The sequence below is a fragment of the Pseudorca crassidens genome, chromosome 2, assembly GCF_039906515.1.
Source record: "Pseudorca crassidens isolate mPseCra1 chromosome 2, mPseCra1.hap1, whole genome shotgun sequence".
NCBI classification, from domain to species: domain Eukaryota; kingdom Metazoa; phylum Chordata; class Mammalia; order Artiodactyla; family Delphinidae; genus Pseudorca; species Pseudorca crassidens.
In genome coordinates this window covers 14,312,841-14,328,768 of record NC_090297.1, presented here as the reverse complement: position 1 = coordinate 14,328,768, position 15,928 = coordinate 14,312,841, and the positions used below count along the sequence as shown (strand labels likewise).

At 56.4% G+C, this 15,928-nt stretch overlaps 1 protein-coding gene across 2 annotated transcripts in view; it reads left to right on the top strand.

The window, feature by feature from the left end:
- The window catches only part of IFFO2 (intermediate filament family orphan 2), a 49,155-nt gene that overhangs the window by 25,763 nt on the left and 7,464 nt on the right, over positions 1-15,928 (top strand). The window contains exons 2-5 of one of the 2 annotated variants that reach the window (XM_067722152.1): positions 8,079-8,139; positions 9,381-9,476; positions 10,644-10,784; positions 12,159-12,298. In XM_067722152.1, coding sequence (XP_067578253.1) covers positions 8,079-8,139; positions 9,381-9,476; positions 10,644-10,784; positions 12,159-12,298 — 438 coding nt within the window. The remainder of the gene's footprint in view (positions 1-8,078; positions 8,140-9,380; positions 9,477-10,643; positions 10,785-12,158; positions 12,299-15,928) is intronic. The other variant, XM_067722161.1, reaches the window with a different exon arrangement.

Genomic DNA, 15,928 nt, shown 5'->3' with positions numbered 1-15,928 from the left:
CCTGGTGTTTCAGGTTGAGAGCAAGTCCGTGTGCGTGCGCGCGCGCGCGCGCGTGTGTGTGTGTGTGTGTGTGTGTGCGCGCGGTGGCAGCATGCTGGGAGAGGTGCCCACCTGATATGGTGGCTGCTCAGCCCGGCCCATCACCAGCTCCCAGCCTGTGCTCTGGCCTGCCCGGGCTGTTACTGCCCGCCTGTAATGGAATCAGCTGGCCTGGTTAAGTGTTCACATTAAATTAATACCTCCTCTGCAGAGACAATCAGCTGACATTTAATTTGTGTTTCCTTCCGAGCAGCAGAGTACAGCTGGGCAGCTGGGCCTCGGATCGGCACGTCTGGGAGGAGTCCCTTCCCCGGATGAGGGGCTGGGTGCCCATGGGAGCACCAGAGTCCACAGGGAGGGGGCCGGGAGGTACCCGTGAGGGCGGGGCTCGGGGGGATGGAGGGCCTCTCGGCTCACAGGCTGGGCGGCCCGGCCCTCTTTTTACTGGAGAGAGAAGATACAGCAAAGCAGATGAGAGGAGGCAGTCAGGAGATGAGGCTCCACGTGTTTCAGCATTGGGCTGCCCGGAAGGAGGATCTCCCTCAGAGAAAAGTGGGTTCTCACCGTGTATGCCTGGCTCCACCCCACTCCCACTGCCCTTTTGCTCATCTGTATTTTTTTTTTCTGCCACAGACATGAATTGTTTGTGATTTTCAACAAGGGTGGTGGCGTGGCATGAGGAAGTTGACCCAGTTGTGATTTTGAAGCTCTCTAGGGGGGCTCAGCAGAAGCTAAGGGGTGGGGGCCCGCCACGTGCCCACTCTGATCTGTTACCCATCGGCTTCTGCAAAGGGTCCCCCTGGTCTGCCTCATCCTCCAGCTCGGATGTAAGTCTAGAGAAGGACCTGCCAGTCAGGACCCCAGCTCAGCCCCAGCTCTGCAGCGAGGGTGGCTCAAGGCACATCCACGCGGGGAGGGGAAAGGCACCTCTGCACCTGTGGGTGGGCTCGCACAAAAGCCAGGGGCAGCGCAGAGCCCTGGGGACAGGTGCGCGGAGTGGCTCCAGCACGCCCCCGGCAGCCTGCAGCCGGCTGTGCTGCTGTGGGGTGAGCTCCCCGTGCCCGGGTGAAAATTACCCTCTGCCCATCTGCCCTCCGCCAGAGGCAAGGCCCGTGCTTGGCCCAGAATGAAGTTTTCCACTGACAGCTCTGGCCTAGCCTCACCTGAGTTTGCTTTCCATCACCTGAGTGGGTCGGCCTGGGCGTGCCGGCGGCTGCCCTTCCTTGGAAGTGTGCGGGCCATCCCTGTGAGGGCCTCCCAGCTCTCTGTGGTCTGGCCACTGGAGCCAGCTGTGGGAGCATCAGTTGTCTGCTAGGTGCCAGAGGTGGGACTGGGTGTTTTCACCCACACCACCCCACTTCATGTAGTTCTCACAACCCACCCTCGAAAGGGGCGGTGTGCTTCCCATCTCACAGATGAGGCAACTGAGGCCCAGAGAGGGTAATTAATTGACTTTCTCAAAGTCACATAGCTGGGAAGCGGCAGGGGCAGTATTCGAACCCAGTCTCTTGCTGCCCAGGAGTCTCTAGGACTTTCTTTTCAGAAGCCCCAGGGCTATCCCGGGAGCCTAAGTTGTTTTCCTGGGGCTGCACCCACTTTCCTCTGGAGCTAGAGCCCCGGAGCCTCTTTCTGTGAGTGCACAGGAAGTGCAAAATCTGTGAGTCAGTCCCGCTGCCAGTGACTTCAGCTTGGCTTTCCGCCCCTCAGTAGGCCAGGCTTTGTGGCCCCTTTCCGGTGGGTCTGTGTGTCATCCTGAGCTGATGGGGGAGGGGAGACACTGGCCCTGAGTGTCAGCTGGGGGTGGGGACTGGCATTGAAGCTGCCAATCCCCTCCCCCCAGTGGCTTGCTGAGACTTCCCGTCCATCACGTGGTCCAGCGGTGGTTCCTCAGGAATGCGGGGAGACCACATCTGGCTGAGGCGGGGCAGCTACCTCCCCCTCCTGGCCACCTCTCACACATGTGCTCCTTCTGCTAAGATGGGGGCTGAGCCCCGCCGAGATCTCAGCAGCGGTGTAGGGCCGGGGAGTCATTTCCTCTCCCCGCTCATTGCCCTGACATCCCTGCTTTCCCATCCCGGGCCTGGAGCTGTGGGAAGTGGGAGAGGGAAGCTTTCTCCTTCTCCCTGCCCACTTCCTGCCCTGGCCCACCCTCCTGCTGGCCTGGCCTCTCCCAGGGGAAGCTCAGGAGCCAGTGGACGGAGCAGCCGAGTCCCCAAGCTGGGGCTGTGCAGATTGAGGATGTCCAAGGGGCCCTGGCTGGGGAGGGGCAAGCAGTGGGGCTGAGGAGTGATTGCGGCTGGGATCATTCATTCATTCAACAAATCCATTCAATAACTCTTTGACTCCTTACCAAGTGTGGGTGGGTTTAGGTGCAGGGAGAACAGCAGTGAGCACAGAAATGATCATTATAACCAGTTCTCCGGCTGGGGGAGTGGGCAGACCCCCAGCTTTAGACCCGACTCCTCCGATGACTTGTATAGTGGCAGCCCTCCTGTGCCCCTTTTCCCACCTAGAACAGGTGTCTCCCCCATGATTCCTCTGTGCTCCAACAGGCCAGGGCACCTGGCCTGGGCACCAGGGTGCTACCCGTACCCACATTCACATTCCCGATTTGTGGGCTCCCCAGTCTGAGCCCCGGCTTGTCCTTTGCATTGGCACAGAGGCCCCCCAGGACTAACCCTCATCCAGCACTGCCGTGTTGTGGGTCACACCCAGTGGGTAAGCAGGGGGATTGGAGTGACTGAGTCCAGGGGCAGGAGGCTGGGCTGGGGCTGGGAGATGGGCCCTGGGGTCCAGTCCAGCCAGAACCAGCCCGTGACTGGGGGCCAGTCACATGACCGTCAGAGAGTGTGGGAACAGAGTGGCTTTTCTGGAGCGAGCCTGGGGTATGCTGGGCTCACACTGTGTCTCACTGACAGATGGAGAGATGGAGGCTCTGAGTGGGGGAGGCAGAGCTGGGGTTCAGACTCGTGTCCTTCCACCTCGCTCCTCATGAGCGCCGCTTGGGCTGGGGGAGGGGAGGGCACTCTGCTGTCCGCTCCCTGGGCGACCTGCACCTCAGTGTCCTTATCTGTACACTCAGAGGCGTGGTCTAGGGGAACTCTGGTCCCCTTTTCAGCCTCGGCTTCTGGAGCTTCTCTGAGTCTCTCGTTTCTGTAAAATAGAAACAACCCCCCCTTGCTGGCTGTGTGATTTGGGGGGAGGTGCTTCGTGCTTTTGGACTTTAGCTTCTTCATCAACGACATGGAGAAAATAATAACCCGACTTAGAGGTTACTGTGAAACGAAAATGAGGCTCTGCCTGTGAAGCCCCTGAGGACGGTGCCAGGCACATCGTAAGCACTCGGTCTGTGTGAGCTACCCCATCACATCATCATCATCCTGAGCGTCAAGCAGCGTCAGTATCACCACCGCCATCATCCATCCCACCTGCTTCAGAGGCCGGCGTGAGCGTCCACAGCCTGAGAGCGTTTTGAGGAGCTGGCATGCCTACAAGGCTGTTGTTGAAGGGTGTCTGCAGATGGGGGGAGAGTGAGAGGATGCTGGGGGGAGATGCTGGGGGCGAGAGAAGGTCCCTGTGATGTGGTCGGGGCAGGAGCTAGATCTGGGGCCTGAGCACTCTTTGGAGGTGGAGAAGATGGAGGGTGGTCCATCGCGGTCCCTGGCATCGTGGGCCGGCTCTTTGGGTGAGAGCCATGCTTGAAGACACGCCACAGCCAAGCCGCCTGGGAAAGATGGCCTCCTGAGGTCTGCTGCCTCAAGCCTGAGCTCAAGGAGGGAGAACAATGGAGGTGGCTGCGGAGGCTCCGGGAAGAGATGACATTTGAGACAAGCCTGGGAGAATGGATAGATTTCAGAAGGCTGAAGAGGAGGGAGGGAAAGGGGAATCGAGTTACCTCTGATTCTCTGTTTCCTCATCTGCAAAATGGGGACCATCCTTAGGGGAGGATTAAGTGATATTTTATCTTTTTTTATTATTAATTAATTAATTTATTTTTGGCTGCGTTGGGTCTTCGTTGCTGCGCACGGGCTTTCTCTAGTTGCGGTGAGCAGGGGCTACCCTTCGTTGCGGTGCGCGGGCTTCTCAATGCAGTGGCTTCCGTTTGTTGCAGAGAACCGGCTCTAGGTGCGTGGACTTCAGTAGTTGTGGCACATGGGCTCAGAAGTTGTGGCTCACGGGCTCTAGAGTGCAGGCTCAGTAGTTGTGGCTCACGGGCTCTAGAGCGCAGGCTCAGTAGTTGTGGCGCACGGGCTTAGTCGCTCCGCGACATGTGGGATCTTCCCGGACCAGCAAACGAACCCATGTCCCCTGCATTGGCAGGCAGATTCTTAACCACTGCACCACCAGGGAAGTCCCTTATCTTTTATTATGTATATGAAGGCCCAACATGGTGTACACCACCAAGAAGGTGACCAATAAATGTCCCTCTCTCCACTCCCTTCGAGAGAAAAGAATCTGGGGACTTCCCTGGTGGTGCCCACCACCAGGGAAGCCCTCACACCACAATGAGGAGTAGCCCCCGCTCGCCACAACTAGAGAAAGCCCATGCGCAGCAGCAAAGACCTAATGCAGCCAAAAATTAAAAAATAATAAAAATAAATTTAAAAAGAAAGAAAAGAATTTGGAAGTTTTATGAGCTGGTGGGTCAGGGCGAGCAGGGGTGGATCTAAGTGATTCAGGCTGTCTTGGCCTTGGCTAGAGTTTTCTATGTGCACTGGGCCTTCGTTTTCCCACCTGTAAAATGGGGAGGAGGTTTCTCTGCAGCTTCACAGCTCACTGTGTGAGCTCCTGTGCTCAGCAGTGGGCCACACATGAAAGTCAGGAGGGCAAAGGCTTAAATGACATGACATCCACCAGCCCCTGACCCATAGTAGGTGTGTCCCCTCTTGGTGGCAGCTGGCTACTCCCTGGCCTTCCTGCTGGCCCGTCTTTGCTTATGTTGGTCCTGCTGCCTGAAACTTCCATCCTGCTGAAACCTTACTCCTGTGGGCAGATCCAGGTCAGGAGAGGGGGCTGTGCCTGGGAAGCAGGTTTTGGGATGTCAGAACCCACAACTTGGTTGACCAGTTTTTGGTTAAGCTGCATGCTCCCTCTCTCTGGGCTGAGTTGCAGTAAATGCAGGGCATCTGGGGTGCCTTAAGAAATATCACTCAACCATCCTTTCACCCCGGTCAGCCAGAGCAGCTGAAGGGCAAAGCTTTTCTGCACTGTCAACATTGAAGCCGGCAAAGCCAAGCTTTCCCGCTGCGGCTGGGAGGGGAGGTCAGCGTAGGCAGCAGGTTTGGTCTGTCAAGCCAGCTGCTGTCAGCACACAGGGGTCCTTCTCGCGTCTGCTGGGGGCAGGTGCACCGGCTGCCCACCTATCCAGCTCTGGTAATAAAAGGCCCATGAAGTCATTTGTGCAAGCTCAACTGGGGTGCAGCTTAGGCGAGGGGGCCACCGAAGTGCCTTCTGCAGGGGAGCTCATTAGAAATGAGCCCCACACCAGACCTGCTGGATCCGGGTCTGCACGTGAACAAGCTCCCTGGGTGATTCCCATGCATATCACAGTTGGAAACTGGATGCTTTAGAGCATGAGCTTGGCTTGAGTCCCATCCTTGCTTACTAGCTGTGTGACCCTGGACAAGTTACCTCACCTCTCTGAACCTCAGCTCTCTCATCTACAAAATGGGTTTGGGGAAAATTTCTTTACCCGAGAGTGTTAATAATTCTCATGAAAGCCGATGAGATGTGTACAAGGCACTGAGCCCAGTGCGTGGGACTCAGACTGTGCTTGCCAATCAGTGGCTGCTGCTACTACAGCTAATGTGTCTGGAGATCCAAAGACGTGGCTTAAGTTCTCGCTCTGAGTTGACTTGAGACAAGTTGCTTTCCTTTGCTGGGCCTCATTTTTCCCGTCTGTTCAATGGGTCTGTTGACCCCTGCCCCACCTTCCTCACAAGAAGTTTGCTTAAAGGAAAAGGGAGGAGGGGCTGGGCCTTATCCCCAAAGCCTGTCTTGGAAATGAGTGTGTGTGGAGGAGAGATGTCCCTGGGTGCCCGCATCTTCAACCCTCACTGCCCACTCCTCTGCCGCCCCTGGTGTTGCTGCAAGATGCAGTAGTGAGGCTGGCCTCAGGAGCCAGGCTGCAGCCAGTGCCACACCGGGCTCTCCCTTGTCCCTGCTCTGCTCAGCGGCTTTGGAATTGAGCCCCCTGCCCCCCTCAGGGCAGCGTGGCCAGTAGAGATGATTCAGCTTGGGACCTGTGTTCTGGGCCTTGGCCTCCCTTGAGGGGAGCCCCAGATGCCCCATGCTGCTGGGCGAGGTGAGGGCAGCCTTGAACTTCTCCCCACCTGGGATTCCTGTTCCCCACACTGGGCCTGGGGCTGGACTCAGTTTTCCTATTTGTACAACGAGGGTGTTCAGTGAGATGATCCCACCTGGGTTAGACCCTTAGATTCTCTTGCTGCCCCTCCTTAGCTTCCTCTGTGTTCCTCATCCCTGCCAGGACCCCTATCCCAGCCCCACTGCCCACTGGGTTCTGAACTCTGCAGCCCACAGAAGATATAGGCCTGGCCACCACCACTGGGGGCTGGTAAAGACCGAGGGGAACGGGGGATGGGGGGTGAGTGGCGAGTGTGTCCTCTGGGAGCCCTGGCCGGGGCCGTCGTGTCTCATGTGGGAAAGAGGAGGAATTTTCCTCTGTGTGTGCAAACAGTATCCGTTTTCTCTTGTTTCCAAAAGCTGGTGACGTAACCCACTCTTCAGCCATCCCTCCCCTCTGGCCTATTTTTAGCTGGCCCCGACAGCATCCTAAAAGGCTTCCAGACCTGCCTGCTCTGAGGCCATGTAGGGAGGCAGCCGTAGGGTGAAGAAAGAGAGAAACTCCTGGTCGGTCTGTCCCAGGATGGGGGTGGGGGGAGAAGGACCTGTCCCTCTGGGGAAGGAGGGGCATCTGGGTGGGGAGTGGGTTAGGGCTCTGATGGGTCCTGGGTCTACAGAAAGCCTGGCCGGGTTACAAGCACTCAATCTGGAGTCTCCAGCCTGGGTTTGAGTCCTGGCCCCACCTGTCCTCACCCTGACCTTGGGTACCTGACTCTTCCTTGCTTCCCCTGTAACGTGGGGATCATGGTGGCACCTAGGGTAGAGGGTTGTTTTGAGGATTGAATTACATCACGTAGAATGGTGTCTGGTACAAAGTAAGCACTCAGTTAAGGTGGGCTGGTATTGTTGTGGTAACTCTATCATCATCCTGTCCTGCCTCCGGTTAATGCTGGGGGTACACTCAGAGCCCCCATGTGCCTTCTCCCCTTTGTCCTTTCCTGTTCAACTTCAGCCCACATATATACAAACGAGATGACGTATGTAGCACCCCTGGAATAGAGCCTGGCACTTAATAAGCATTAAATAAGGGAGAGTTATATTTATTTTTTGTTTTAACGTCATGAAACAGACCTGGGTTTGAAGTCCAGCCCCACCCCCTAACTAGCTGTCTGTGGGCAAGGTGTTTAACCTGTCTGAGCCTCAGTTTCCTCATCTGTAAGATAGGGATGATAACAGCTAGGTAGGAGATGTCTTTGTTGGTTAGGGTAGGTTGTAGGACAAATTGACTCCGAGATTGCGATGGTTGGCACAATCAAATTTGTTTCTTGTGGTTGCAAAGGAGAGCCTGAAAGTGGTGCTGGCTGCAGCCTTGCCCCTGAGCGCAGCTTCAGTACCATGTCTTACAGGAACGGAAGGAGCAGTAGCATTTGTACAGTGCTTTACAGTTTGTGTGGGGGGCTGGCGGTCCCTCCTGCTGTCATCTCCCAGTGGTGCTGTGCTCATGCCCGGAGCCTGGCACCCGTCACCACCACCTGGTATCATGGGTCACCTGGCTGTCCCACACATCTAGCTCCCTAGACTGGGAGTTCCCGAGGGGCAGGCAAGGATAGAGTCGCTGCTGCACCTTCCTTGCCCAGCCCGGGGACGGGCCCAGGGTGGGTGCTGGTATTGTGTCTGAGGCTGGACTGGCCTGGGGAGGCCGCCCTCTGACCACCTGTCCCTCTTGTCTCTTGCAGATGGGAGGAGGAGCTCGCCAAGCGCATGAACCTACAGACCATGGTGGACACGCTGCAGGAGGTGAGAGGTCCCGACCAGGAGAGGCTCACAGGAGAACCACGTGGCCAAGGGGCAAAGCCGGGGGCAGTTCCCAGCACAGCCTCTGTGCTCTGCTACCTCCTGCTGCCTCAGTCTCTCCTCGATGGAGCCGGAGGCCTCTCCCGCCTCCCCTCCTTGGGGCTGGGAAGGCACCAGCACAAGAGTTGCAGAAAAGCTCGGGCACGGGAATCCTGGTGCTGCCCCTGGCGTGCAGGAACAGACTCGGGGCTGAGTGCCCTGCAGAGGGCGGGTGGCCACATCATCAGGTGGGCTCCCAGCCCTGGCAGGTGCTCAGCAGCGGGCATGAGGACATTCTTCTGCTCTTCTGGCTCGGTGGCTCTGTGTTCTGGGTGGGCCTGCTTCTCACTCGCCTGCTGTGTACGCTGGGCAACAAACTTTACCTTCTCGGCCTCTGTTTTCCTCTCGGCCAAATGGGCGCAAGAATGGCAACCCCAGGAGAAGGCATGGAAGGCTCTTTAACTGCCTTCTGATATCTAAAGTATTGATCCTCTAAATAAATAAATAATAACCAGAAAAAAAGAAAGAAAGAAGAAAGAAAGAAAATAAACACTGATCTTCTAAGGAAGTTAGAGACAGATTAAAATAATGTCAATATGCAGAAGGAAAAGGATGAACGTCCCCCCACCCCGCTTTCTTTTATAAGAAAAGTACTTTTTGCTTTATACACATAACATGCTCATGGTCAAATACCTGGAAAATTCAGAAAAGCACAGAGAAGAAAATAAAACTCACCTCCAGTTCTCCCTGCTCCACTGTGGATAGATTGGCATGTGACCTTCTGGTCTTTTCTGTGCAGACACACACAAGCCCGAGGTGCGCACGCTCCGTTAGGGTGGCACGTGTGACGTTGCCATTCTGGAGATCGGAGATGGTCAGATGTTTTGGCATTTTCACGTGAATTGACCTACTACTGGGATCCCTTTTACATCCACTTTTTCTCTTAACGTCTGCCATGGATTTTTCCATACAATAAATAATCCTTGGAGAAGTGTTCTAGGCTGAGCGATGCCCTGTGCTGAGCGAGGGCTGAGTGGGGACCCAGGCTGGGATGAGGTCCTTGGCACCCCTTCCTTCCCTGGCACAAAGGCACCCGGCTTGGTTGGATGTCAGGTGTCCGGGGCTCTGGACCCAGGTGTCCATCCCCTCCCCTCCAACAGGGAGACCAGCCCCCCTAAAACCTCCCCCATCTTCATCCCCTGTAGGCAGCGCAGGAAGCAGAAGCCATCCAGGAGGAGATGAATGAGAAGATTGAGCGTCTCAAGGCCGAGCTGGTGGTGTTTAAGGGTCTCATGAGTGACGTAAGTGCCACCGACCACCACCCCCAGGCATCATGACTTCCCCCCACAGCCATCATGCAAAACGCTTCATTCACTCCGAGGCTCCAGAGCTCGGCTTCTAGTTAGAATCCTGGCTGGCTGCGTTTGACCCGTGAGGATGACGGATGCATCGGAGACCAGGCCCCCCTCCCTGTCCCCTCCCCACTTCTGCTTCCCTTGGTCTGAGTAGAGATGCATTAATCCGCTGCTTTAACCCATCCCGCCCTCCCTGGGGCTCTTCTGATGGTCTGTGTGCGTTTGCTTCATCTCCTGCCAGCTCACCACGGTGAGGGCGGGTGGTGGCCACGGGCCTCTGTGTCTGGGCGCAGTGGCGGCCAATGGCAGGTTGAAGGAGACCCCGGGTCTGATCTGCGCCGGCCTGAGAGGCTCCCCGGGCCAGCGGCCTTCAGCAGGGTTTGCTTTGTAAAGTCGAGACAGGCCAGTGTGCACATCCTTGGGACGATCGGAGCCCCTCTGAGTAACCATGGGCAGGGGCAGCTGGTGGCAGCAAGGGCCTTCTTCCTACTGGGGACCTGGTTTCCTGCCACCTTCAAGCAGCGGCTAGTATGTAGAGAGAGTCTCCACAAAGGAGAAGGAGCCCAGTCCAGGTGACTCAGCCTGGAGCAGTTCTGGTCCCGAGAGGCGTGGAGCTGGGGTGGCTGGAAGAGGCCATGTGGCTTCCCCTCACCGGGGTCCAGTGGACCCCCCATCCTAGGCAGCCCCAACCATCAGCCGTAGGAGGAATCTCTGTGTGGGGTACAGGTGGAGCAGGCCCGGTGGGAAAGCAGGGGGGTCTTTCAGCAGTGGGACTTGTCTTTCTTTTTTCTCTGCTCTGACAAAATAAACACTGACGCTGTATCTGCTGAGAGGATGCCTTCCAGCCCTTAGGGTGACCAGCAAACACACTGTCCACTTGGCGCCGAAGCCCTAGGCTCCCACAGTCCCTCCGCCCCCTGCCCTGAACCCAAGCAGCTGGCCCGACCCTTCAAGTCCAAAAAAGGCTCAAGGACCCCCTCGGACTGCGGGGCCTCCCGCCCGACACCTGGGGGTCTCCCCAACCCTCTGTCCAGTCAGAGCCTGGGAGCGCCTCCCGACCCCCATGCTTGCTCCATCCCTCGCTCACGTAACCCCCTGCTGTCCTCCCTGCAGCCCATGACAGACCTGGACACAAAGATCCAAGAAAAGGCCATGAAGGTGGACATGGACATCTGCCGCCGAATCGATATCACGGCCAAGCTGTGCGATGTCGCACAGCAGCGGAACTCGGAAGACGTGTCCAAGATCTTCCAGGTGACTAGGGCTGCCCTGCTCACCAGCTGCCACTCCCAGCCGCCCACCGCCCTCCGCCCCTGCCTGGCCGCCCACCCCCCGTTTTCCTCGCACCCTGCCCACGCCCCTTCCCCCCGAGGTAGCGTTTGCCCAACCCTCTGGCCTCCCCAGGAGAACGTAGAATCAGGGACGCATAGACTCATAGGCACGTCTGACTCCATCATCAAGGTTGACCGCTTCATCCTATGGCTGAGGACGCCGCTCCCCCGGGCGGGTGGTGGGCGTGACAGGCTCCAGGACGGACATGGCAGAGCTGGGAGTAGGACTCAGGTCTCTGGACCCTCCAGGGCTCAGTCCATCCGTCCACCCTGCGTCCACTGCCCTGCTTCCTGCCTCTTCCTCTGGGAGCCGGAACTGGCTACAAATGCCATGGTCGGGGAGCCCTGGCCAGGCTATGGGAGCACTGGGTGAGCTGGCCTGAGCCCTGGTCCACGAGCCTCAGAATTCAGAAGAGGAGCTGTTGACTGTTGACTCTTTCAGTCCCACATTGAGACTCACTCCGTACCGTCCCCCCCACCCCGCCTCCAACCGGCAAGGGACTGGGTGTGTCCCAAGCGAAGGCAATGGATTAGCACTGGCAAATGTCCTCCAGGGAGGGCTTGGGGGCCGGTCCAGCTGCCCAAAGGGCGTGCGTCATTCTCTGAAGGCTGCTGCTTGAGTTTTGGGTTGTGGTTTGGCTTTTGCTTGAGCCCAGGGCAGTATGGCGTGTTGTCGCTTTAAGTATGTGACTTTGGATGTAGTGGGGTGAGGTCTGGGCTTCCCTGGGGCCCGTTGTCCAAGAAGGCCCGTTGTCGTGCCTTCTTGCTGCCCCTTTGTGGGGAAGCAAGGGACCATTTCAGCCTTCGTCTGGTTTGTCGTGTCTTGTCTGCTTGGAGTGGAGGGAGCTTGTTGAACCTGGGGCTGCCTGCCTGTCAACTTTGCATGTGAACAGGAGGGCTCTGGGAAGCGCGGAGCCATCTGCGCCTCTGTAAGGGCTTCTCCGTCTCTCTGGCTGCCTCTGAGACATACCAGGCGACTCAGTGCCCCAGTCTGGCCTGCTCTTCACCCCAAATGATGGGGCTGCCTCTCTGGTGAAGGGGTGAGCTGAGCTAGCCCAACCGCCAGGCCTCCCAGGGCAGGGAAGGGTCCAGGCCATCTGCCCCTCCATCCTGCATGTCTCCCCACCTCACGCTTCCTGCGAGCGCCGCCTGCTTCTTAGAGGACCCGGCATCAAGCAGTGGCCGCACCAGCCATGCTCCATCCATCCTATGGGACGCCGGCTCCCTTCCCAGTCCACCCCGCCCTCCATCCCAGCAGAGCCTCCCAGTGACCTTGATCTTGTCCTTTCCGGGTCAGGTGGTCCCCAAAAAGAAAGAGCGTAAGGTGGCTTCGGATGATGACATCTCTGAGCAGGACGGGGAGGTGAACCGGTTCTCAGATGACGAGGTCGGCTCCATGAACATCACAGACGAGATGAAACGCATGTTTAACCAGCTGTGAGTATCCCTGCTGCCTGGGGCCTCCTCTCCGTTTCCCCAGGTTGGGCAGGGCAGGGGCGGCAAACCGGAAGTAGCCTGCAGATGTTTTCTTTGGCCAGCACGTGCTCTGAAAGAATTTGAATTCGGAGTTTCACGTGTTCAGAAAGGGTCAAATTGGTAATGGTGGCCCTATTTGTGGGCAGCTCTTTTTTTGTATTGAGATAACATGGCGGGCGTGTAACATTGTTAGTCTCAGATGTGCAACGCCATGTTGTGGTGTCTGTGTGTGCTGTAAAGTGCTCGCCACAATAAGTCTAGTTGGCACCCGTCGCCGTACAGAGCCACAGTCTTGTTCCCTTGGGGTGAGCTGCTGCCCGGGTTAGTGGCAGAGTTGGGCTGGGTATGGTCAGTGTGGGCTGGAGCTGACTTGTACCAGCTTGTAAAAGCTGGTTGTATGCATGTCTGCCCACTCCAGGTTTAGCGATGGCATGTTAGTAGCTTAACATTTGCCACGATGGGAAATGGTCAGGGGCTACCAGTCTGGGCAGCCCTCTCCCACCCCTGTGGACAGCTGACTTACTAGAACCTGGCTGCGTACGGTCATCCGGGGCAGGGATGCATTGTAGCCTTGGTGTACCCAGTGCTATACTTGCAATCCTGATCCATCTTTGGCTCTAATCCGTAGAGTATCCCGGTGTGGGCTTGGGGAGGGTAGGGGTGCAGCTGTGGGCATTGGCTGACTCACCTAAGGGCCTTGAGTCAGAGAGCAGGCTGGGACTGGGTCTCTGGAGTCCACCTTTCCCCCTGCCCCACTGGCCTGCTCTTGCCTGCTCTCTCCCCTGAGCCCTGGGAACTCAGCTTTTGCCCAGGACTGGAGTCCTCCCTCCCCACCCCTACCTCCCCCACCCCTTGCGTCTGAGTCTCAGGGCCCAGCACACTTTCTGGCCTGATGTCCGTTCTCTGGAGTCCTGAGCTTCCAGCCGCGGGGCTGGCTGGATTCGAGTGCTTGCCTCTGATGAGCCATCACCGACCTTCCAGGCCCCTCCAGGAGGGCCCCTCCTATCAGCAGGCGCTCCTGCCATCGTACTTATTTCCAAAGCCAGGGGCACAGGCCTCTCCTAATGCTTCCTGCAATGCTGGAGGCTGGCCTAGCATGGTAGAGTCCCAAGATCACTCTGCCCAGCCCCTTCATTGCACAGATGAGGCTCAGAGAGGGCCGGGCAAGTCAGGACAGAGCCGGGCCCCTGACTCCCGGTCCAGCACTGTCTTCGTGCTCGGAAGAGATTTCCTCTTCTGTTTCCTTGCCACACCTTCCCCACCCTGGTGACTTGTCAGGAAGATGGGAATCGGACCTGGGTGGGATGGGTTTGCCCAGCACTTACCTATACTTACTGTTCCCTTGAAACAACATGGAGATGGGGCTGTGTTTGGGGCTTTGCTGTTTTGAGGGTGACAAGGAGATTCCTAGACTCTCGATTCATCTTTCACCATCTCCCCCCACACCCAGTTCTCATAGTCTCATCTTTCGCTGATGAGAGGGGCTTTGGAACAGAACCCTTGGTCGGGTCTAGGTTTTCTGAACGTTGCTGTGGGCATTTCTGAGTGTAGGGCAGGGCTGTATGCCCCAGAGACCCAGGCTGGGTTCATTTGGTTGAATTAAAGGGCTGCTTCGAAGAAAGTGTTGTCCCTGGTTTTCATAAAGTCACCAGGAATCCATAGACTGCCCAGGAAGTGGCGTGAGCTAAAAAGCTGTGCTCCCAGGTGTATGAAAGAGCTTTCTTTCCAATGCTGCTAAAATGGGCACCTGAGCGTTGACAGGTCTGAACGGGGTTCAGTATCCAATTAGGTTGATCTGGTTGTAAAGTTGCCTAGTTCAAAAAAAAAAAAAACGGCCAACCTCTGATCACCCCTCCACCCTTGTAGTTCTAGCCAATGCCACGCAGAAGGCACCAGGGCAGGGCCCTGGCCCCCTCCCGCTGACATCTCCACGGGCTGCGGGCTGAGACCCGAGCTAGAGCCCCCACTGCCCCGGGCCGGCTCCTCTGAACTCCTTGAATAATGAATGCACCCATGTCAGGGCTGTTTTGTTTTGATCAAAATCAGTTGCTTGGGCTTCAGGCCCAGGAGAAGGGGAGAAATTTGCTACTTTCTCTGCACCGTGGCGGGCCTTCCTGCTCAGCCCCGCCCTCCAGATCTGGGGGGAGGGGGGCGGCTCTTCCCAGCCCTTTCTCTTGTGCAGGCGGCTTCCTATCCTTTCTAGTTCCCCATTACTCAGCTGGGGTTTCCTTCTTGTCCCAGCTGCTGGGAAGGAAGTGAGGTCAGCAGTCTAGTATGTGAGGTGGCGATGGGTCGACGACGCTCGACCCAGGGGCTCGCCCCGAGCTGTCTTGCTGTGGGGGGTGGGGTGTGGGCAGCGCCTCACCCTGCAGCCCTGCCCCAGCTCTGGTCCTTGGCTGCAGGGAGCCACCTGCAGGCTCCCGCAGGAACCGCTTCTTGGTGGGGAACCTGGCTCCCGGGGGTGCTCTTGGGCTCTGCCCGGTGGCTCCAGCCTGGTCCATTGTCAGCGGGTTGGGAGCAGTGCCCTGTAGGATCCAGAAAGTAGTTGAAGGAGTGAGCGTAGGCAGTGGGGAGAGCCCTGGGATGGGAATCAGGACTTGGGACCCACATCTTCCTCTGCAGCTGATTCACCAGGTCGAGCAATTTAACTCCTGCAGGCCTCAGCCTTCCCATCTGGATAATGGGCATATTGGGCTGAATGATTTTTACAGTCCCCTCCAGTTGGGGTAACCAGTACACCTCCAGAACCCCTTCAGTCCCAGGCACACCTGTATGGTCCATCACCCTACTTCCAGTTCTAGTGAATAGGGAAGGCCAGAAATCGCTCAGGCTTTGCATTCAAGTCTGATTTCCAGCATGTATTTTTCTAGAAGTCCACCTAATCCCTCTGAGCCTCAATTTCCTTCCCTGTAAAATGGGACTAACAATCATGCTCACCTCACAGGATTGTTGTGAGGATGGAATGAATTGCATTTTAATACATGCATGGTGGCCTGTCCCGTGCCCAGCACATAATAGGTGCTTGGTGATGTTTTGATGGGCAGGAAGAAGCCGTAGGAAACAGAAAGATCTGGCTTTCAGCCCTAGGTTCCTTTTTTTTGTTTAATTTTTTATCAGAGTATAGTTGATTTACAATGTTGTGTTAGTTTCAGGTACACAGTAAAGTGAATCTGTTATACATATATCCACTCTTTTAGATTCTTTTCCCATGTAGGGAAAAGAAGTATTGAATAGAGTTCCCTGTGCTATACAGTAGGTTCTTATTAATTATCTATTTTATATATAGTAGTGTGTATATGTCAATCCCAATCTTCCAATTTATCTCTCCCTCCCTTACCCCCGGTAACCATAGTTTGTTTTCTACATCTGTGACTCTATTTCTGTTTTGTAGAGAAGTCCATTTGTACCCTTTTTATAGATTCCACATATAAGTGATATCACAGGATATTTGTCTTTCTCTGACTTACTTCACTCAGTATGACAATCTCTAGGTCCATCCATGTTGCTACAAATGGCATTATTTTGTTCTTTTTTATCAGCCCTAGTTTCTGGTACAGCCTAGCTTAGTGTGGCTTTGGACAAGGGAATTAT